This window comes from Rhineura floridana, chromosome 1 (genome assembly GCF_030035675.1).
Source record: "Rhineura floridana isolate rRhiFlo1 chromosome 1, rRhiFlo1.hap2, whole genome shotgun sequence".
NCBI lineage: Eukaryota > Metazoa > Chordata > Lepidosauria > Squamata > Rhineuridae > Rhineura > Rhineura floridana.
The window spans coordinates 322,083,179-322,106,688 of NC_084480.1; the positions used below are offsets into that span (position 1 = coordinate 322,083,179).

Below are 23,510 nucleotides of genomic sequence, written 5' to 3' on the forward strand. Positions count from 1 at the left end.
AATCCTGAATCCAGCTACATAAATGTTCTACATGAGGTGCCTTATGGAAAGGAGCTGGCTCACGCGTACCGGGTTCTGGCCTCTTGCCTTCTGTCAGACATCCTTCCAATCATCAACAGCTAGACTAGCAGCTAGAGCAATTCTCTCTCTCTACTCCCGGACAACCCTCCCTGCTTTATAAAGACAACTTTTACATCTGCAGGGATTGTCCATTCAAGAGTTTTCCAGCAAAGGCATCTAGCTGTTCTTTTGGTGGTGACTTTTTTCCTGCTTCCATTGCAGATTTGGGGTATGGAGATTAAGACAGGTGTTTTAAAAAGTTCTAACACGTAACCAAACATACAAGAAAGTGCACTTGTAAGCAGATCAATAGGAATTAATAAGGAACCATGACAAGCAGTTTTGCTAAGTACTCATGCCAGAAATCCAACTTTTAGAATGAAGGGAAGGGTAATGGATGCAATGTTCTGGCCATTCAAGCTTCAGCACATAAAGGGGGGGGGAGTTCAAACACTCCACAACTTCAGCAAATGTTTTTAACAAGGGAGATAAGTCATATGATTAGTAATAAATATGTTCCTAGCAACACATTCTTTGACAGTTTTGCACTAATTAGAAGACTAAGAGATGCACAGACAATCATGCTGTTGACGAAGAGTCCTGTCTTCACAATTATACCAACAACCAAACCCAGTAAGCTGACTGCAGCCTCCAAGATGAAGAGTGCAACTATTGAGCAAAAAAACTTGAGCCATGATGCCTTTCCTACCTGATGGAATACAGGGCCTATTTATCATACTTCCTGTCCAAGTATCCTTAACAAAATAAGATTTAGCTCTTGGATGTTCAGTGTCTTCAGACACAGCCCTCTAAAGACAAGTGTAAGTCATGCCCCATTAATATCGACACAGGCAAGAAGTCTGCAACAGGAACAACTTGGAAATTATTATATTGGGACAGAGCGCAATTTGGTTCGCAGGAGTTTTAACAGCTGGAAGCTTTCCAGATCTAGTGCCAGCTTCATGCACGGATGGTGGGAATGCCGCAGATTTATTTTCTCTGTTTTTTGGAATGGTTGGGAACGGAATGCCGTTTAATGTAAAGGCTGCTATGAGGCATTTGAAAGACATAATTAATTAACCAACTTGAGTGCCTTTCAGTGTTTGGCTCAAGATCACCTCCTGCACATTTTCACGTGGCTGCAGAGCACGCGGCAGCCCTTGCTGTGGCCTCTCTGCCCATCTCCCTCCCAAACATGCACACAAAAAGCCACAGCTGACACATGAACTAGCAGAGTCCAATGGGAAGAGGACTGTCGTCTTACCGTAGCAGAAGACAGACTTCATGTTGTCCTGCTTGGCCATCGCCAGCATGGGTAGCATGGTCCCCAGGATGGAGTTGAGGAAAGGCACCATCCCAAACACTGGGGGGGGGGGGGAGACAACAAATTAAAGGAGGAGGAAAAATTAAATCCTAGTCCCTTTAGTGAGCTCTTATTTAGAGCAGGCTCTGGGGCCCACAGCATCAGCCTGGGGAACATGACCCATTTGAGTACCCTAATTCCCACCATCTCTGCCTGGCAGGCCCACCTAAAGGCTCGGGCAACCAGCAACCTTCTATACCTAGGCAGCTGGCAATTGAGCAAGTCGCACACTGCGTATGTGGCCCACGCATATCCAAGCTTTATAGCAGAGTAATAGCTCAGAGGCTCATTTGACAACATCCCATTTCTGCTGCCGCTGCTATAGCTCAGGGGGCAGCTCTACATCATAATTCATGGAGAATAAGACTATCAACAGCTACTAGCCACGATGGCTACATCCCACCTCCACTGCTGGGGGCAGAATGCCTCTGGGTGCCACCAACTGCTGGGAATCACAAGTAGGGAGAATGTTGTTGCACTCAGGTCCTGCTTGCATCTGGTTGGCCACCATGAGGACAGGATGCTAGACCCTATGGCCTGATCCAGCATCCAGGCTCTTCTTAGGTTCTTCACATGGAGTGCAGTAGCTCAGGTCTACACACATTAGCCCTTCACATGGCAAGAGACCCTCTGGCACCTGGGCAGGCGCCATCAGCATATACTCGAATCCAGGCTGGCACCAGATGCTAGATCTGACAGCAGTTTTCAGCACAAAGCCTACCTAGCAGCTCAGTTGTGCTTGGTGCATTATGGCAGGGCAGTTCTGTGGAACCAGAACACCAGCAACTGCTATTTGTTGCACTGGTTGCCCCTCCAGGGCGTGGGACCAGGAGGCTTGAAGAACCACCTTTCTGCCACAGAAGCTCGCCCACCCACCCAGGTAAGAGCCCCTGCTTTGTGTCCCTGACCAACTGGACCTCTAGCAGAAGCTATCTCCCTCCTCACAGAGTTTGTGGGCTGCCTTTGGCCTCTCCCCCCAACCTTCTTCTGCAATTTACATATCTAGCTTTCAGTTTATTTGCTTAGTCTTCATTTTGCAGATTGTATGCAGTTTAATTGATGCTGTGAGCTGCCCCGAGGGACCAAAAGGGGAATATAAATATTTTGATTGACTCGCTGCTTTGTGAGTTTCCATTGGCCTTGGTAAAGTTTACAATGCTGTCGCCATTTAGATTTCCTCCTCATGGGTCAGTATGGCTGCCTGCATTTCCCCCCTCAGCCTGAACAGTGACCTCCCAGGTCAAAGGTGAGCAGGACAGCCCGTCCACCCAGCTGTGGCTCCAGGGACCAGGATCTGCCCTGCATACCAGGTCCTGTGGTTAGATGCCACCCCCTGCCCCATTAAGGCAGTAGCCCACAGAGTTAGACAGCTTAGTTCCACAGAACACTCAAAGCATCCCTCAAAGCTGTCGTTTGTTCCTTAAACTTACATCCCACTCTTCTTCCCAGAAGGAGCCCAGGGCAGCAATTTAAGCCTATCTATACAAGACTCTGTTGGCAAGAGGAATCTATACTGAACCAAACTGGGCTCAAGTGTTTGCCAGAGCTGTGGGGAGCCAGGACAGCCCCATGACTCCTATATACCCACCCACCCCGTTACACCCTTTGTGCTTGGCCCAGACATCCTCTCCTTCCCAAAATCTTTCTGTATTAGTTCCTAGAGCCATCACAAGAAAGCCTCCCAGGCAACTTGCAACAGAAGATGCCCACGAGGGGCTGGGGGTGCCTCAGAGGGCAGGCCCACTCATGGGGCACTTGTCTCACAGGAGGTTTGTGCCTCCCTCCCACACCCTAGCCCCAGGCCAAGGCAACTCATCCGTGCCCAAACATGCCCTGTCCCCCTTCCTCCAGCCGAGAAGGCAGCCACGTACCGTTCGCCAGAGAAAGGTTGGCAAAGGTCTGCATGATGAAGTAGTGAGGCAGGATGCCCGGCTGGAACTTGGTCAGCACCTCCTCCATCACCTTGTTGATGAAACGCCTCCCGACAGCAACAAGGACATTGCTCGCCGCCTGCTGCCACTCAAAGATTATTTCCTAAATCGAACAGAAAGAAGCGGCTGCCACTGCAATCCCTGCGGCTCCCTCACACGAAGACGCCCTTGACTGCTGCATGACAAGTCAGGCCAAAGGAGAACTGTGGAGCTCTACTACCCACAGGCAGCTCCAGTGTAGTTCAACTGAAGGCAGCAGACATTAGGTGCCAAGGATGAGAGCAGGAATCCCCGGGCCTCAGAAAAAGATTGATTATGTGCTGCTTCTCCAGAAAAAGGCCGAGACCAGCTTCCCGGGATAAAGGCGATGTTTACAGCTTACAGGTGGAGGAGATTGCCAGGGAGATGGTCAAGGCCACCTGCTAAGTGATGAGCCTCTCCAGTCAGGGGCACATAAGGAGCCATACCTTTGATCTGGTCATTTCATTGGATGCCAAGAAGATGACTATCTTTGCTGTGCTTTTGTCAAGGTGCGCAAGGCTGCTTCTCACCACCGCTTCCATGGCCCTCAGGATAATTATACGGTGCGGATAAGCCAACTAAGAGTGGAAAAGAAGACAATGGGCAGAGGTCATCGCGACATTTCTGTGCTCAAGTTTACATCCTGCCTTTCCTCCCAGGAGGAGGAAAAAGCAACAAAACACTGAAAGCATCTTAAGAACACACTTTAAAAGATCTTTTTTTTAAAAAGTCTTTAAACACCGTGAAAACAAATTCAAACACAGATGCAGACTGGTATAAGGTCTCTACTGAAGAAGACTGGGTGAAAGAGGAAATTCACTCATACCTCATCCCTATCTCTTCCTCCCTCCCTCCCCAACACTAGGCACCATCTACTTTTTTGAACAAGAGCCCTGGACCCAGATCAGTCCCAGGCACCAGGGCCCCTAGCTTTTAAGAGCCAATGTTTGGGGGAAGGCTTCCAGCAGTTAGCAAGAGACATTTTACCTCAAGCTCCTCCCCGCAGGCATCCAGCCACCACATGCAAATTCTTCCCCCTCACCCAGCCCAAATCACATCCAAATCACATCTTGCACTGGCTCAGTGTGAGAAGGGATGGCTCCACCACCGCCCCGCCCCCATTCCCTCTGTACGCAGTAGGCACACTGGAGAAGCACATGCAGCCACACTGCCCAGACTGCCAGAGTTTACCTTGTCGTGCTGCCGCAAATACTCCTCGCAGGCATTCAAGATCTCTTCTGGCTCTGTCCCTCCCAGGTAGCAGAGAGCCGTGAAGATTTGCTCATGGACCAGCGGATCCTTATCAGTCGTGGCATCCATCAGAGTCGTGGCCAGCCCTGAAGAAGGCAGGAAAGGGACTGGGGAGGAGTTCCACAAGCCCTTCAGTTGGTTCCTCCTCCCCAACTCCTGGACAGGGGACACAAGACCGACAGACAGACAGAGCCTCCACCGCCTCCTGGGCCAGTAATCCAGCCAGGCCCATTCCATGGACACTCCCTACGCCAAGGAGTTCCATAAGGAGGCATCCATTCAGAGGGAAACAGAGCTACCGCTACCACTGCTGCTCTTGCAGAGCCAGGAGTGGCTCTCCTGGCTCCCTGCTCTGTACCAGCTGAACAGCACTCCAGCCTTGCAGTCCTTCCTGAAGTTGTGCAAACTGAGCCTCGTTGGGGGTAAACACAGCATTTTGAAACCCAGCCCTTGTTTCAAGCACACGGCACTCAGGTTCAGGAAGGCTTCCTCCCAGAAGGAGCCCAGGGCAGTGAACCAGAACACTAAAAGCACTCTAAAGCATCTGAAAAACAAAAGACTTAAAAACATTAGAACAAAACATCTTTCAAAAGTTTTTAAAAAACAGCTTTAAAAATATCTTAAAAAGCAATTCCAACACAGACTGGGATAAGGTCTCTACTTAAAAGGATTGTTGAAAGAGGAAGGACTTCTATAGGTGTCAAAAAGATAGCAGAGATGGCGCCTGCCTAATATTTAAGGGGAGGGAGTTCCAAAGGGTCGGTGCCGCTACACTAAAGGTCTGCTTCCTACGTTGTGCAGAACGGACCTCCTGATAAGATGGTATCTCCAGGAGGCCCTCACCTGCAGAGCGCAGTGATCGACTGGGTATATAAGGGATAAGACGGTCTTTCAGGTAGCCTGAACCCAGGCTGCATAGGGCTTTGTACACCAGAACTAGAAACTTGAACTTGGCCTAGTAGCAAATGGGTAGCCAGTGCAATTCTTTCAGCAGCGGTCAGGCTATCCCACTCCAGAAACGGCCAAAGCGGGTAAAAGGCACTCCTAGCCACTGAGGTCACCTCTAGCGACAAAGAGGGAACTAGGAACAACCCCAGACTACGGACCTGCTCTTTCAGAGGTAGTATGACCCCATCCAAAGTAGGCAGCTGACCAATTATCTGAACTCAGGAACCACCAAACCACAGCGTCACTGTCTTGCTAGGATTCAGACTCAGTTTATTGGCCCTCATCCAGCCCACCACCAAGTCCAAGCAGCAATCCAGGGCCTGCACAGCCTCTCCCAATTCAGATGTCACAGAGAAATAGAGCTGGGTATCATCAGTGTACTGCTGACACCTAGCCCCAAAGCTCCTGATGACTGCTCCCAATGGCTTCATATGGATGTTAAACAGCATGGGGGACAAGACAGTACCATGACACCCCACAGCACAACTGTCAGGGAGCCGAAAGACAGTCACCCAATGCTATTCTCTGACAGCGACCTTGGAGATAGGATCCAAACAACGGTCAAACAGTGCCTCCAATACCAAGCTGGCCCAGAAGGATACCACGGTCAATGGTATCAAAAGCCGCTGACGGATCAAGTAAGAGTAACAGGGTCGCACTCCCCCTGTTCTTCTCCCAATAAAGGTCATCCAGGGCAACCAAGGCCCACCCATTCAGCCTCATAACCAGGCCTGAATCCACATCAGAATGGATCAAGATAATATGTTTCATCCAAGATTACTTGCAATTGCTGTGCCACAATCCTCTCAATCACCTTGCCTAAGAATGGGATATTTGTGACCGGTCGGTAATTGTCACAGACCAATGGGTCCAGGGTGGGCTTTTTCAGGAGCAGCTGGATCATTGCCTCTTTCAGGGCAGCTGGAACCACTCCCTCCCACAATGATGCCTTCCACCACACCCTGGATACACTTGGTCAAACCCCCTTAGCAAGCTTTAATAAGCCAAGAAGGGCAAGGGTCGAGAGGACACGTTGCTGGCCACATCAACGCAAGCACCTTGTCTACGTCATCAGGTCGCATCAACTGAAACCGTTCCCAAGTTGCAGAAGATGTTGCACTGGACACCTCATTGGGGACTACAGTAGATGTGGATGGGGCATCAAGACTGCTACAGAGGCAAGCAACTTTACCCTCAAAGTGCCTTGCAAACAATTCGCAATGGGCCTCCAAAAGGTCTAAATCTCCATTTCCTAGGCAGCAAATAAGTCATATCAGAAGCACCAGTGAAGACAACATATCCTGAAGCAATCAAGACAGTAAAATTCAAAGAGGATTCTGAAGAAATCTAGACAGTATCTTCTTATCGGGACACCATGTAAGATGCTGGATCTCATTTTTTGTAAGTGCAATTCACTTTCCTTACACAGAAGGGCTGTGGCTCAGTGGTACAGCATCTGCCTTGTATGCAGAAGGTCCTTGATGTCTCCAGGTAGGACTGGAAAAAGCTCGTGCCTGAAGAGCAGCTGCGAGCCAGAGTAGGCAGTACTGAGCTAGACAGGCCAGTGGTCTGACTCAATATAATACAAAATCAACGCTCTTTTAGACATATTAATACAATTGGGGAACCACGTAGCTCGCCCTATATGCCTGCGAATCACTTGAGGATCTTAGTGGACTATAGAAGAAGAAAAGCATTCACGAAGGCCAAATACAATGTTCTACCCTCTGCCTTATTAAACGGCAGATATCAAAAAATACCACTGCTAGAGCGTGTCTGCCCATGTGGCAGTGGCTCTTTAGAAAACATCGACCATGTCCTGTTAAATTGTGAGTTTTACAATGAGTTGAGACAGCGATTTATTACTCCTCTTCTCCAGCGAATCCCAGGCCGAGACTCTGCATTATATACAAAATATCTTTTAGCAGATGTGGACCCTTCTGTTACATTCCCAGTTGCAAAATATTGCGCTGCAGTAATAAAGCAACGCACCTTGCTGGTCCCACATGGTGTTTTATAATTTGATAGTTTTAAAATATCTTAAATTGAACAAAACTTTGTTCATTTTAGTTAAATGTATGTATTATTGGATATTGTTTTACGGCTGGTCTTTGACCGTATCAATAAAGATTTGGATTTGGAATATAATAAGGCATCTTCCTCGGTACCCATGGTGTCTGAGAGCTCTAGCTCCCTATAGGAAATCCAGGGTTGGCTTGCAGTTACCCAGAGAAGATCTTCATCATAGCAGGAAGTTCACACACAAAAGATCAGTGGAGGGTTGGCATTCAGTTGAGGTTAAAAAGTTAATACCTTTGCAGAAGGTTTGTGTATGCCTCCGCTTGAAGAGCATTTTGTGCAATTCTGCTCACCTTAGTGTTAAATGGGCAACAGAGCAACCAACTGGGGTAAAACACATTATTATTATTAAATTTGTTTTAACATATTTGTATTATTTATATTTATGTTATTTAAAGAGGGAGGATTGACAATTGCTGCCACCCAAGTCTTTTCCAAAACTTATAAATAAGATGCTATATTAGAACTGAGATACAATTAAATCTTCCTTTTAAAAAAAGAGAAGGAAATATTGTCAAATATTTGTAAGTTGTTTCCATCAACAGACAGTTAACAGAAGCAGAAGACACTTATCAAAACAACAAGAAATGTTTGGGAGAACAGACCCTTCTTGCTGCCATCTGCAAATATTCTTGGATGTTGGGTGTAACAAATCACTGCCTATGTTAACATTAGTGAATTTGGGCTCTCAATTAACAATGGTACAGCACAGTGCAAGTTAGACGATGCTCCCAAGATTCAGGTGGGGAATGCTGGAGATAAGAACACAGTAAGGAAGAATTTATTCTTCCATTAGCATTGCTTTTCCTCCACATCGGAGGCAGTATGCGTCTGAACACCAGTTGCTGGAAACTGTGGAAGGGGAGAGCACATTTGCACTCAGGTCCTCCTTTCAGACTTCCCATATGGGCAACTCACTGGCCACTGTGAGAAAAGGATGATGGACTAGATGGGCCACTGGCCTGATCCTGCAAGGCTCTTATGTTCTTATAGTAAGTAGCAGTATCCCCATATGCAGAAATTTAGACAGAGCATGGGGCACTGGGGTAGATGGGAGACTAAATCAACTTTCACTAACTGCGTACCCTCCAGCTGTGCTGCCTGGGAGCTGCAATCCAATACATACAGAGAGCACCAGGTTGGAAAAGGTTGCATTAGATATCAATCTGTAAACAGATCCATAGCTTATTCTGTTAGGACACTTAGATGGCATCCAAGATTAAATAAAAAGCAACTTCAGACAATCAGCAGCAAAGATGCCAATTGTTAGATTATGAGACCATCATAGCTCAAATTTCAAAAACACAGAAAATCAGCTTATGTCAGTTCCATTATTTGCACATGTTAAGGTTGTTTATTAATGGGGAGGAGAGACGTTTCTGTCTTCATATACTTATCCTCACACTCTCTAACCAACCTTTTTGATTCAAGAGCTGTCCTATCACCTTAAGAATGAGAGCAAGGTACCTACATTGGTCTCTTGCAGTTGGTACGGTTTCCACACTTTACACTGCCGTGTTATTTTTATCTTCTTTGATCTGTGTTTTTATTGTTAGGGCACTTTGGGTTTGATCCCATCACAGAAAGGCGGGGCGGAGGAGTCCAAAAAGTAAGCCAAGGCCTACTTTTTTCATTCAAACTACATGGAAAGATGCAGAATTGCGTCTTTTGTGATCAACTGATGAGCTAGGGTGATTAACAGCAGCCTTCAGTCATATTTTAATCAGTCTGCCAGGGGAGACAAGCTGCTGTGGTTAAGTCTCAGGGAGTTTGCCATGAAGAATTCCAAGCTGCAGCCGGGAAGGGTGACTTAGCCTGTGCCTGCTTTTGAGACGGGCTCCTGCCTCAAAAGAAGCTTATTCAGATATATCAGTCAGTTTTTTCTTTTTTTTTTGACTGATTAAACTTCTCCCGGGTAGGGAGAAACGAAGAGATTAACCTCAAAGCCTATTTTTGTTGGGACGACCAGATCTCATTAATTTATGGGACGAGGTCCAGCCGACGAAGGTGGGACGGATTTTCAACAGCAAGCTCTATCTGATAAAGCGAACGTTCATCTTATCTTCTAAGAGAGAACGCACTAACAGGCAAGCACCCTTCTTTCTATATTTTTCTTTTACTTGACTTAAATTGTTGCTGTTTAAAAGAGATTTGCCAGATTGATCAGTTTTTGACATCTCACTGGGGAGCCGTAACTTCTCTCTGCTACGCACTAATTAATAGCTTATCTCTGTTTTTGTTGCAAAAAGCTGTCCTGGATTTGCATTCTAAAGATATACACAGAAGAGGGATTTCTATTCCAGATTTTTATTTTGAAAAATATTATACTGTTTTGAGACTACTCTCTTTTTGGTCTATTTTATTTTGACGAATCTGTTTCTTGACGATTGCCATTAATTGTTTCGATCCTGGGAACTGCATTTTGTTTACTTAACTATTGGAGAGATAAGGCTGTCTGCTCTGTTTATACTGTGATGTCACCAAGTTTGGAGTATTAACCCAATTGTTGCTGAAATAAGAAGTGGTTTTCCTATATTTTTCTTTTAAAATGGCAATTAAGAAAGTGGCTGAAAATCTGGAAATAACTATGTTTCAGAAAATAATGGATGAGATTGAGATAATGAAAATTGAATTGAGTAAAATGAAGCAGGAGATTAAAGATATAAGGGTCCCTGTGAGAGAGGTGACCCTGGAAGGGGTCCCTGTGAGAGAGGAGACCCCGGAGATTGGAACAGGGGTCCCTGTGAGAGAGGTGACCCTGGAGACTGGAATAGGGGTCCCTGTGAGAGAGGAGATCCCGGAGATTGGAACCAACGTGGAACAGGAACAAGATTTGGAGTCTATGGACTTTAGAAATAAAATCTATTGTTTGGAACTCAATGTTATCTCTGAAGAAATGAATGAAGATTCTAGAGATAAAGTTATCAATGGCATGGATAATCTTCTGGACTGGAATGATGTGATGGAGCCCAATATAGAGAAAATCTATGGAATTAACTGCAGCCATGTGACAATGGAAAAACTTTTAAGAGATGACCCAGTGTATTTTGAAAAAAAGAACAGAGATATGATTTTACAGCAGTATTTCAGCAACCTATTCAGAATGGATGGCAAGAAAATATTTGGGATAGAGGTAATCCCCATCAGACTCTTACTATATGACTATGGCTTTGACAGCAAGATTATTATGGAATACTGATAATGGAAGATTGGATATTGAAATTACTGGACTTAACAAGACTACTGAAGATGGAAGATGGAAAATGGAACTAATAGAGATAATAGAACAATGGCTACTGAAATTATTGAACCTAACAGATTCTGATGTGATGGATTAATTGAAATGTTTATTTTGACTATGGTTATGACAATAAGATTATCATAATTAGTAATGAGATGGATTAATCGATATGCTTATCTGGAAAAAAAAATTGATAGATATATTTCTTAAAGAATTGAAACCTCTCTTTGACTTTTTGTGGAAAGAATAAAGTAATGTTTATGAGATTTGATGATTAAGTAAGATAACTACTGGAGGAAAGTGATTTTATAATATGACTTAAGAGACAGGATTGTTATATATTATAGACTTATAACTGATTTGATCTTTGACAAATGGGAAGTCAATATTTTACTCTTTATTTTTATTTTTGTTTTTTTTTTTCTTTTTTTCTTTTTGTTTAACTATTTTTGATTTTGTTTTTTGTCTTTGAATGTTTTATGATTTTGTCTTGTATGTTTTATGAAAATCTGAATAAAAATTATTGAAAAAAAAAAAAAAAAAAGAATTCCAAGCTGCAGAACATGATAAGCAGCACAGAAGATGCTCTAGTCTGGTCTCAGGGTTGGAAGCATCATTCCCTCTTCCCATGCACCACCACCACGACAAGGGATGCAAAGATCCAGCTAATTATTTGGGTTCACCCTGGATGATATACCAGCTGAGATACACAGCTCCATACAAAGACTTAAGCGTGCTACAGAAAATATTCCACCCTCCACGGGATCACTCCAAGCTCTCAGAATTAACCACTTCTTCCTCTCAAATCAAACCACCACCACCCTCATAGCTTATCTACTGCATGCACACCCGTGGCAGCAGGTGGTAGAAGGGAAATCAGCAACACCCAGAGCTGAACTCAAGCGGATTGCCTCTCTCTGCAACTGAGCTCCTCCTCCGCACATCTGAGCAGGAAGTTGGGCTGCTGGGCCTTAGGGCAGTCTGCTAGGGCCATATTGTGGCAATACTTCGATAATTACTACATTCCCTGGGATCCCCTTTCTTTGGAATTGGGATGTATATTAAACGCTTCCAGTCTGTGGGCCATTGTTAAGTTCTCCTTATTTCTTGACAAATTTTTGTCAAAATTTGGACAGATTCAGTCCCAGTAGCTTGTAGCAGCTCTATTGGTATGCCCTCTGTTCCTGGTGATTTGTTTCTTCCAAGTATTTTAAGAGCAGCTTTCACCTCACATTCTAACATTTCTGATTCTTCATCATACGGTTCCTCCATGAATGAATCTGTCATCCTTGCATCTCTTTCATAGAGAGGCAGTAAATGCCTCTGAACACCAGCTGGTGGGAGTCTCAAGGGGGTAGAGTGCTGGTGCACTCAGCTCCTGCTTGTGGGTTGCCCACTGGGGACCACTGGAAAAAGCAGACTGCTGGACTACTTGGGCCATTTGTCTGATCCAGCAGCCAGGCTCTTCTTCCATCAGCGCACTGAAGTCACATAGCCCAGTTGCTCTCCTTTAAAGAGGTCAGCTGCAGCTGGAGAGAATGGCATGTTTCGCAGAAGCTGAAACTGGTTGCAAGATTATTCATTGCTAAAGGTCAGGAATGCTAATAAGCTCCATCAACAGCAGAAAGCTTTCCATGTGCTCTGCAGGGAGCTCAGGTATCAGCTGCAGTCCAGGACAGGCTGCAGCAGATGCTGAAGAAACATCCGCCTTTTGCATCTGCATGCCAAACACCCACAGCCACTTAGTACATGAGACGCGTCAGACACTAAGGGGACTGACATGGAATGCCACCGGAGTGTACCATGCACAGAATCTGGCAGCCCAGGAACCAAAGTTTATTTAAAAAAACAAACATTTTCTTGTGGATATAGGGAAGTGTTTGGCATGATGCAGAGTCTGCTGAAGGGCCCGGCCCAGAGAAGAAGCAGGGATGGCTTTCAGTGACCATGAACCAATGACCTAGAGAGGTGGTGGGCTCTCCGACACTGGAGGCCTTCAAGAGGCAGCTGGACAGCCATCCGTCGGGAATGCTTTGATTTGGATTCCTGCCTTGAGCAGGGGGTTGGACTTGATGGCCTTATAGGCCCCTTCCAACTCTACTATTCTATGATCCTGTGTGGCACAAGGTCTTCATCTCCTCACACTCTGAAGACATGAAACCAGTTCAGACAAGAGGCAGCAAAATAAATAAAGTGAGATGAGATTATCTGATCAGTCTATCAAGAGTTGGCTTAAGAAGCAAGCATGGCGTGTGTGTCCACTGTCTGCCTCTGCAGGGCACAGACCAACCGCTGACAATTTCCCAGTCACTTTCAAATGACTTGTTAACCCTCAACATTGCCAGGAGGCACCTGACAAGGATATTTTGCTACTTCAGGGCACATCAGCCAGGTGTTTTCCTGCCTGCATGATTTCCAAGACATCTTCTACCAAAATTTGGAGCCTGGGCCATGTTTCCCACCAGCTTCCCAACAGGAATATTGCTAGACTGCAGCACCTATGCTGCATGAAATCTGTCATATTCTGTTCCTAAACAGAAAATGCAAAGCCAGGCACTTCCTGCATACTGAATACATATTCCCTACTTGGTTCTGGCTCTAGAGAGAGCTCAACACACATTTGATCTTCTGACGCATTCATGCATGTACTGCATTAATGGAGAATACAAAATCACACACAGGCTGGCCAGACATCATTAAACGTGAATCGTTATGCTAGTCTGGTTTTCTTAGCCAATTTCTTTTCCAGCTTTTTATTCATTCCCTCAACTGTTGGCTCCATCTTCTCTGCTCAAGAGTATCAGAGAGGCAGAACCTTTTGGGGGGGGATTATCTCTCACCCACTGCCAGTTTGAGCATCACTTTGTAGTGCAGAAGGAAATTATCTTTAGGACTGAACATGCCATTTGATGTTTGGTCACATGCTTACGGGGCGGATGGGGAGGAAATAAGAAATCAGACACATGCAAAGGGAGGCACCATCCTTGCAGGGTCCAAAGTTAAATTAGCCTATTTATTAAAGTTGTCAACTTCACTGAGGCTACATAAAAAGCTTTCAGTTGGCAACCTCAAAATAGCTGAGGATGCAGCAGGAAGGAAGCCAAGTATTATAACCGGCTGAACAAGACAGCACAAAGCTTCCCTGACCCCACAAAGATCCCAGGTCCCATCTATGGAGGGCAAAACTCAAAGCAGACTTTGGAAACAGTACGTGAACTGACCATGAAGGGGCGGGCGGGCAGATGAACTATAGGAAGTACTCATCAGTTATGATAAACATTATTTCCACAAGAGGGATCACCAAACCTTTTTAGGCATATTTGAGTTTTTGAGTGAGTGCTGTGGGCACCACCCTCCCTGGTCATTTCTCTCCCCTACCGCCTTAGATCAGGCCCCTCTCCAGAGAGAAAAGTGTGGGGGGGGGAGACACACTTCACTTTTTCAAGGAATCTGGGTAAAAGTCATGTTTATTAGAATGAACATGAGTTTTGAAAGCACAGAACAGGAAGTAGGAAAGAGTGTCACTCTTCTGACTTCCTCCTCCTTCAGCTCTATGTACTTTCCAAGGGAGACAGAGGCAGCCACCCTCACAGATTGGGAGGGGACCTCGCAAGAGATTCTGCAGGCACCAAGGAAAGACCTCAAGGGCACCACTGTGCCCACAGGCACCAAGGTGGTGAACCCCTGTTCTACAAGAACTACAATACACTGGGCCAATAAAATGAGAAGTTACAAACATTTGTCATGTGGGAATTGATTTTTGCCACTGCTCCCCTTCCCCCTTCCCCCATCACGAACAGGCTCCAAGGCAAACTCAATTTATCTCCACGTGAGGGGTGAATCAGCTCTTTTGAGTAAACATAGAAAAACAGAAAAGAAGGTGGTTCCAAATTAACCTTTTTAGGATAACATTGACCAGAACAGCTTTGCAATTATAAAAGCTGGAAGAATACAACAGACTAACCTAATTTGAGAGTCCTGGGCAGAGGGAAATGTTTTTACAGAGAAATTTCAGTTAGAAGAAGTGGTTTGTATCAGGAAGTACAGCCCTGTTGAAACACACTATACTTTTCCCCTCAGCCAAACCCATCTGAACCACTCATTGAGAGACCCTCCCCTATCAAAGTCACACCACTTTGGGAGACACAGACCTGGAAACTGAAACTTATAGACATAACTCACATTGGGCATCTCAGTTCTTGGGTTATTTGTAACACAGAGATGCAGTGAATCCTCTTGAGCCAAGCATTCTCCTGACTGAATGCCCGTTTGACATTCTGTAGGTCAGCTCAGTCCAGACGTGCAATTTATCATCTTCTTGTTCTGCCTCAACAGCAGCATCATGAAGCCTGCACATGTGAATAATTTCACACCAAGAGAACCTACTATACTATTCTATGAACCACCCAATAAACTGCCTCCTTGCCCACAATGTAAGAACACTGTGTGCACAAGCAAATAGGTTTGGGGCTGCTTTTAGTGGTTATTAGACCTGGGTAGTCTCAAGTCATACTGGGACCAGAAGCTACGCACTGTTTCCACTCCAAGGGCAGGAGGGAAGGCTGCAGTCCTATTACAAATGCATTTTTGAGTGCCTGGAACTGGACAAGAGGAGGTGGCTACCTCTGCCCTGACCAGGTTTAGCTAGGAAAGAAACCCTAAAATTGGGAAGGGAGGAGGCAGAGAGATGCCTACCAATGCAATTCCACAAAGACCTAGACCAATCCTGGTTGCAAGATGAAGGCTTCAATAACATCTGAAGCCCCTAAATGTGATCTTGGCTTTGGAAAGTTTCCCCCAAACCCTCCCTCCAGCCACAGACTTTGCTTTCAGTCCTGCCTTCTACAGATTTCATGGCTCTGCCGTACTTACTCTTCACCCGTGACTCAGACATCTTCCTTGTCTTTGGGTTTCCAGCCCACCAATCAGAGTCCGGCTGTTCAAAGTGAGAGGCTCGAGGAGACCCTATTTTGGTGCTGGCGTATGGCACGCTCCCAGTATGAATGGTTCTCTAGGAAAGCAAAGTCTAAGAGTCACTGCTTAGCTTCACAGCTGGAAGGACCAGAGTTCATCCTCTTGAGGCTCCAGGAAGGATCAGAGTTGGGAAGCTCAGAGTACGAGTCTATTACCAGTTCCACGCAGACCAAGAATAGCCAGCTGAACTTCTTGCTTTAAGTCTCCAAATCTCTGGCCACTTCCAGGTGACAAGTAATAGGTGTCTCCAACTCACTCATCATTTCAAAGGGAACGTCTAAGAAGACACAGGATGCTCGGAGTTCCAAAGTTGCTTGCTTCCTCTCTCCTGGCCTGTAAAGATGACAACAGTTCTTAAGACAGTTCTTTACACACAGTTTTCATGCTGACACCAATTCATGCACCAGCCAGCCATTACATCACTCTCAATGGAATCTAATTGGGCCATCATTGAGGCAGGAAAAGATGCAACTTATTGGCCAAGCAAGTGAGCTTTTGGTGATTCAGGTGGTGCTGGGAAAAGATAAGATTATTTTAAAAGTGATTTAATTCAGAAGGCCTTTCTGGACAAGAGTGCCCATTGAAGACAACATACTGAAAACTATCACTGTTAAAACCAGAAGTCAAAACACAGGGTGGTATTCAATGCTAGTCCTAATCAGAGTAGACCCATTGAAGTTAATAGACATGACCAACTTAGTTTATTAATTTCAACAGGCTTACTCTGAATAGGACTCATTTGAATACAACCCAGTCATGGCACACACTGGAATGATATCCAAAAAAGTCACAATTGGCATTATCTAAAAACAAAAGTCTCCATAAGATATGAACTTGTAGATCTCAATAACAATTCAACTAAGAATTTCCCTCCAAGCACTTAACTTCTACAGCGTCACTGCACAACAGTCACTTCTGTGGAGCATTTTGTAGTTAAAAGTGTCAACACTTCTTCAACATTAAGCAATAAAGAGGGCAAAGCACCTTTTCCACCACACTGAGTTATCTGTGATTGCATGGAAGAGATGAAAGAGAAGACTAGGAGCTCTGCATTTTCACAGAGGAGCACCATTTAACTGTGCTCTTGCTCAGGATGATGGGCAGGATAGAGGGCAAGAACCCTCTGGAAAGAATTTTATGAAAACTCTGTCTTCATTACAGCCACCCAAACAAATCCCAGGGTGCTCTAGCACGTATTGCAGGTACAGGATGCATAAGGAGCCCAGTTGATACGAAAACCCAATATGAAAACACTGCAAAAGCCTCCGATGTCAGTGCCTCATCCTTGTATCCTGTAATCTATGACGGCCTTTTTAAAGAGTCAGATCTCCAAGAGCGGCACCTCAAACGCTGGAGCTACTTCCCGGTAGAGGATAACTCTCCATGCATCTGATAAAAGGGAGTCTCGCCCACAAAAGCTTATGCCATAGTAAGTCTTCATAAGCCCTTCTTGTTTTTCGCCACTATGCACTAAGCAGGCCTTCCCCTGCAAAATCGAGTACTCCTCATGAAGACCCGGCAATCCGGGCAGTAGAACACAAGGCCAAAGGTGGAAAGAGCCCCTCAGATGCGGAAGCTGGCTAGCACAGAGAAGGGCCAGAAGACGAGCAACTTCACTGGCCAAAAGACACCGAAAGGGGGTAAGAGGCAGCGTTTCCTCTGGAAACAGAGCTCAAGCCAGGGTCGTGGGGTGGGGTGAGAAAGGCTTGGAAGAAGAGAATGCGCAGCGGCAAACAAGCCGCCGCTCCCAGGGTTAGAATCCAAGTGACGCCCCCCCCCATAGTTGGCCGTGCAAAACTGCCATGAAGGAGGCTTCGCCGCCGGCAAATACAGACCAAGGGCGGCGGCGGCGGAGAAATGAAGAGAATCCCCGAAGCTTCAGGGGCTGCTCTCCAGGCACGCAGAGGAGAGCCGGAGAGGACTATGCGGCGGGGGGGACCGGGCTTCCCCAACATGCGCCCACTCCACCCCAGTTCCAGCCACACCCTTGAGAACAAGAGGGCGCGCCGGCCACGACCGGACCCAGACGCAGGGAAAGGATTGGGGGGAAGGGGCAGAGAGAGAAGCAGGAGGGTCGAGGTGGGCAGGGGGCTCCTGGGCAGCCCCTCTCGCTCCCTCCCAGGCAGCCCACCGCGCAGCGGGAAAGGCACGCAGCCCCGCCCTCCCGCCGACCTTGGCACCGCGCTCAGACGACAACGGCGAAGGGGGCGTCGAGGAGAAGGGCGCCAAGCCCACCTCTGGCCGCCTGGCGGGCCACCTGAGACCCTCCGCGACCTGCCAGCGGGCGGGGAGGCAGCCGCGGGCGGGGAGGCAGGCAGCGCCAGCCCTTGCGAAGTCCCCGGGTGCCGTCGGGCTCACGGACCCGCGGCGACTCCTCTGCGGCTTACCTGCTCTGGCTGGAGGGGCGGCCCTGCGCTTCCGCGTATTTATGGGCCCGCCCCTCACCTGTGCTGAAGGGAGACGCTTGGCCCCGCCCCCTCGTCCTCCCCCCCCCCCGTCCTCTCGGGGTTTCTCCACAGAGTGGCAAGAGAAGTACTAAGAGGGACAGCTCTTTTGCCTCCAGATGAGACTTCCTGGTCATTTTCGATGCCCCTTTAGAGGGACCGCCTGGCGTCGATGAGACGTTTCCAGAGCAGGGGTGGGGAAGCCGGTGGTGGCCCTGCAGGCACTGCTGGTCTCCGCCTCCCTTCCAGCATCACTGACCACTGGGCGTGCTGGCTCATGGGAGCCGGGGGCCAAAAACAGCTGGAGGACCACAGATACCCCACTACCGCCCACCTGGCTTGAAGGGTGGCCCTGACTGGGCAGCGGGGGGAGGGGCTCCACCCCTTACGAAAGCAGCAAGACGCTCTTCTCAGGGCCGCCTTGTGTGCAATTTGCATACAGTATACGCGCGCGCACACATATGTATAGCGTCTGGAAGGAGACGGTCGTCGAGGCTCCGCGGGGCACCACGGGCGCCACCAAGGGCATCCACAGAGAGGATCTCTGCAAGGGAAGGGGCTTGGAGGGACCCGCCACGGGGATGAACAGAGAGCGAGCGGGCGAGGGAGAACGTGGGAAACGGGGCGCGAGGTGCAAGACGACTCGCCTCGCGTCAGCAAGCCTAAGGCGCCTGAAGCCAAGAGAGGCGGTGGGCGAGCGGCCTCCGAGGGCCGCTCGTCTTCCTCTTCTTTCTCCTTCAGGGAATGGCCCTACGAACATGTCAACTAGAGGGCCTCGGGGGATGCCAGGCACCACTTTGGTAGGGGCGAGAAGAGCGGACAGTCTCTGGGGAGCTGCGGCGCTGAGATTCGGCCTCGGGACGCACCGCCGAGGCAACAAGCACAGGAGAAACGGATGACCAATAGAGGGACGGAGGGACGGCGGCTTTCTAAACGTTCCGCAGGGTGGCTCTTCAGTCTAGGATTATTATCATCATCATCATCCGGGGGGAGAGTGGCTTAGGACAGCCCTGCAATGTAGTGCGCTGCAAATATCGCCCGGTTGCAAGACGCAAGTTTGCAGCCAGCCTGCATTTGGATCCCACCTTTCGAGGGGGGGGGGGCTGGCAACCACGGCTTCGCCTCCTGCGTGGCGAGATACAGCGTCAGAGACCCGGGCTTCCTCTCCCTTGCAAAAGCGCACGGTACACACATGTCGTTTCCCAGATGCCGACGGGCCGAACCACCCCTGCCGATGGGGCCATCCAAATGGTCCCGTAGGTAACAGCAAGGGCCCGTTGTTTCCAAAGCCTCGCTTAATTACCACGAGGCTTCTAGGCACGTTTACCTAGAAGAAAGTCCCACTTTGTTCAATGGGAATTTCTCCCAGGTTAAGAGTGCTGAGGAATCGCATCCAGGGGGCAGCAAAAGTCGGTTTAATTCAGATTCCCCCTCCCCGCAGCAGCACTCCTCACCTGCATACAGGGGCGGCCCCGTTCCCGACCCGCATTTCCCCACTCTAACGGCGTCAACAGCAGATCCCCAACCACACCGGACGTCAAGGGGCGTCTCATTTGCTCTACACTTTCTATCTCTATGTGGCTCTCACATGGGCACGCCCTCTTCGTCGCGTAGGGCGGCCGTTGGTTACAGCCGGTACCAAAATGATAACCAATACGCATGCGTAAGAGGAAGCTAGCGAGCCCTCCCCGTTTCGTTTTGCCCGCGCGCTCTGTCAGCCTCTTGCTTGGGGCGGGGTGAAGTCTACTGCGCGCCTTATCTCGTGACGAGCGAGAGGGCGGGAGGGTCCGCCTCAGAGTCGGGACCGCCCACTCACTCACGTGTTTAGACAGCCACTCCCCCCGCCTTGGAAGTGGTGAATAAAACCCGCCACCCCGGGCAGTGAGTTTCTTGCCTGTTCGCTCCGAGTCACGGGACGAGGAAAGGCGCCCTTCCTCTCTTCCCCCCCCCCATACACTGTTCTGAGGCGATTTATGTACATATAGGCGTATTTATTAGCGCGCTTATGCCCCGCATGTCTATTATATTGGTCCGGGCGGCTTACAACCACTACAGTTTCCTAAAGCAATAAACAATTGCCAAAACGTGACCAAATCGGCGCTTTCACAAAAGCCCACGAACATGACCCGCCTCATAAACATCCCAGCCTGCCCGAGTAGTGAGGTCTCCAACGGGCGACGGTCCGTGAGCCGAGCAATGGCGCTTGCTTCCCGGGCCAAGAGAGGCGCCTTTCTCTCCAAGGGGATCCAGCCAGGGAGGCGGCGGCGGCGGCGGCCCGCTCGCCTCATGCGGGGATGGGGTGTCTGCCTCAGGGCCGCCTCGGCTGAAGGGCGCCTCGCCCTCCTCTCCTGCCGAGGCAACTCCCTCCGTTCCAACCATCCGCCTTGCATGGACCACCAGGGAGTACAGGGCAAACTCTCTAGGACCAGGGAATGTAGCCGCTGAAGAAAGAAAACGCTCACTGAGGCAATATTCACCCCGTACTTTTATTCCACTATTATTCCATTTTAAACAGTTATGGCTTCCCCCAAAGAATCCCGGGAAGGATAGTTTGTGAAGGGTGCCCAAAATTAAGAGATTGGCATTTTCATCACAGAACAATTATGATAATGGTTTAACAGTCAGCCCCTCTCCCCAGAGACCTCTGCAAACAGCAGTTCTGTGAGGGGAATAGGAGCCTAACAACTCTCAGCTCCCTTCACAAACTACACTTCCCAGGATTCTTTGGGGTAAGCCATAACTGTTTAAAGTAGAGTTAAAAAATGTGAATATACTGCCTTCAAGTCGATTCCGACTTATGGCGACCCTATCAATAGGTTTTTCATGAGGCTGAGAGGCAGTGACTGGCCCAAGGTCACCCAGTGAGCTTCATGGCTAGGTGGGGATTCAAACCCTGGTCTCCCAGGTTGTAGTCCAACACCTACCACTACACCACACTGCCTCTCCTAAAGTGGAGTTATAGTGGAATAAATGTATGAATGTGGCCTGAGACTCAGTTACTTCCTCTTGTCTGATGGCACCATCAGAGCAGGCAAGCCAACTGATGCCTTTGGTGCTTCCACACACAGAGCCAGGAAACTTTAAAGAAAGCTGCATCGGGGCAGAAGTCCCTGTGAGAGAAGGCGGTGGCTGTTGGAAAGGGGGCAAGAGCAACTCCTCTTTTGTTCTTTTGTTTATGTTCCAGAAGGGAGATAGAGTCAGGGTCCTCCAGATGGAGAGGCTTGCCTGTCTTGACCTGTGCTATGCTCTGACTGACTTCCTTCTGTCGCTAGGCTGTTATGTCTTTAGGGAAGCTTACCTGTCCCTCCTCCTTCCACCCTTTCCATTCCTTCTTTCTCCAACTGTCCAGGAGAGAGGAGACATCCTTTGTCTGTGCTCTCTCTCCTAGCATGGGGCTAACTCCCACGCCTGGGCATTACGCCCCCAACTGAGTTAGTTAGTTAGAACTAGGTATTATTTATTATTTATTTATTTATTTCAAAAATTTATATACCGCTCTAGTTCCGAAACTCAGAATTCAGAGCGGTGAACATTAAAAAAACAGAGATAATACAAAAACAGCATAATAGAATACCTAAAAACAAATAAGTAAATTAATACTAAAAGTTCGACAACAATCTCACTTCAAACATTAAAAGCTAGTTGAAACAGGTATGTTTTAATCTGCCGACGGAATTCAATGAGAGACGAGGAACGTCGTATCTCAGATGGTAAATTATTCCAAAGAGTAGGGGCTATGACTGAGAAGGCCTTCCTCCTGATGTTCATTTGGCGGATCATGAAAGTTGAGGGAATAATAAGAGTGCTTTCAGAAATCGATCTCATAGGGCGATAGGTTTTGAATTCAACGAGACGGTTTGTCAAATATACCAGCACCAGTCCGTGAAGAGCCTTAAACGTTAGAACCAGAATCTTAAACTGATGTCTGGAGCTAATAGGGAGCCAGTGAAGATGGTAAAGAAGAGGTGAGGTATGAACCCGAGGACCAGTTTTAGTGATCATCCTCGCGGCCGCTCTTTGTACCTGCTTGAGCGGTCGAAGTGCTCTAGCAGAAAGGCCAACATATAAAGAATTACAATAGTCCAGTCGAGAGGTTACTAAGGCCTGGGTTACTTTCATTAATTCTGATGTTCCTAGAAATGGGCGGAGTTGACGGACCAGTTTTAGTTTTGCAAATGTGGCTCTAGACATGGCTGCAACCTGGGGTTCAAAGGTTAGGGCTGAGTCCAAGATTACACCTAAACTACGGACTTGAGATTTTAAAGGGAGAAAAACTCCGTCAAGTGAAGGCAGATGTCCAGTTCCTTGGGGGAGATTTTTGCCAATGAGAATGACCTCTGTTTTTTCTGGGTTTAGTTTCAATTTGTTTTTATTCATCCAACTTTGCACTGCTAGGAGACATTGATTAAGGCAGTTGACAGTCTCTACAGTGTTCGGTGGAAAGGAACAATACAGTTGTGTATCATCGGCATATTGGTGATAATGAATCCCAAATTTTCGAATGATTTTTCCTAAAGGGCTTACATAAATATTAAATAACATCGGGGATAAAACAGAGCCCTGTGGAACGCCATATTTTAATGGCCAGGGTTTAGAGCAATGGTCCCCGAGGGCAACTCTCTGAAGCCTTTTTTCCAAAAAGGAGCGAAGCCATTTTAGTACTGTACCTCTGAGACCCATTTTAAAGAGACGATCTAACAGAATGCTGTGATCAATTGTGTCGAATGCGGCAGATAAATCCAATAAAACTAGAAGGGACAGATTCCCTTTGTCATGTTCTAGTCAAAGATCGTTGACTAATGCGACTAGAGCTGTTTCAGTCCCATGATTCGGTCTGAAACCAGATTGGAAGAGGTCATAATAGTCGGAGGTGTCTATAAACTTTTGAAGCTGTGAGGCTACCACTCTCTCAATGATTTTACTCAGAAAAGGTAGATTAGATACCGGTCGATAATTATTTAATATTTTAGGGTCGAGAGAGGTTTTTTTTAGTAAAGGTGTAACCATTGCTTCTTTTAGGCATTCCGGTAAGTGGCCTTGTTGAAGAGAAGAGTTTACGATTGTACTAATCCAGCTTGCTAATTTCAAATTTGATGTTTTTATCAACCAGGAAGGACATGGATCAAGTAAACAGGTTGTTGGATTCATTCCATTTAGAAATCGAGGAATGTCATCTGGAAAGATTAATTGAAAGGTGG

General features: G+C 47.4%; 1 protein-coding gene across 7 annotated transcripts in view; it reads right to left on the reverse strand.

Moving 5' to 3' along the window:
• MROH1 (maestro heat like repeat family member 1) overlaps window positions 1–19,848 on the reverse strand; it is a 68,525-nt gene extending 48,677 nt beyond the window's left edge. For 4 of the 7 annotated variants that reach the window (XM_061607196.1, XM_061607197.1, XM_061607191.1 and 1 more), the window contains exons 1-6: window positions 18,041–18,249; window positions 15,767–16,201; window positions 4,567–4,712; window positions 3,822–3,953; window positions 3,295–3,457; window positions 1,325–1,423 (exon numbers count right to left, since the gene is read on the reverse strand). In XM_061607196.1, coding sequence (XP_061463180.1) covers window positions 1,325–1,423; window positions 3,295–3,457; window positions 3,822–3,953; window positions 4,567–4,712; window positions 15,767–15,788 — 562 coding nt within the window. In that variant the 5' untranslated portion in view covers window positions 15,789–16,201; window positions 18,041–18,249. The other 3 variants (XM_061607194.1, XM_061607193.1, XM_061607192.1) reach the window with 3 other exon arrangements.
• Between the last annotated feature and the right edge of the window lie 3,662 nt (window positions 19,849–23,510).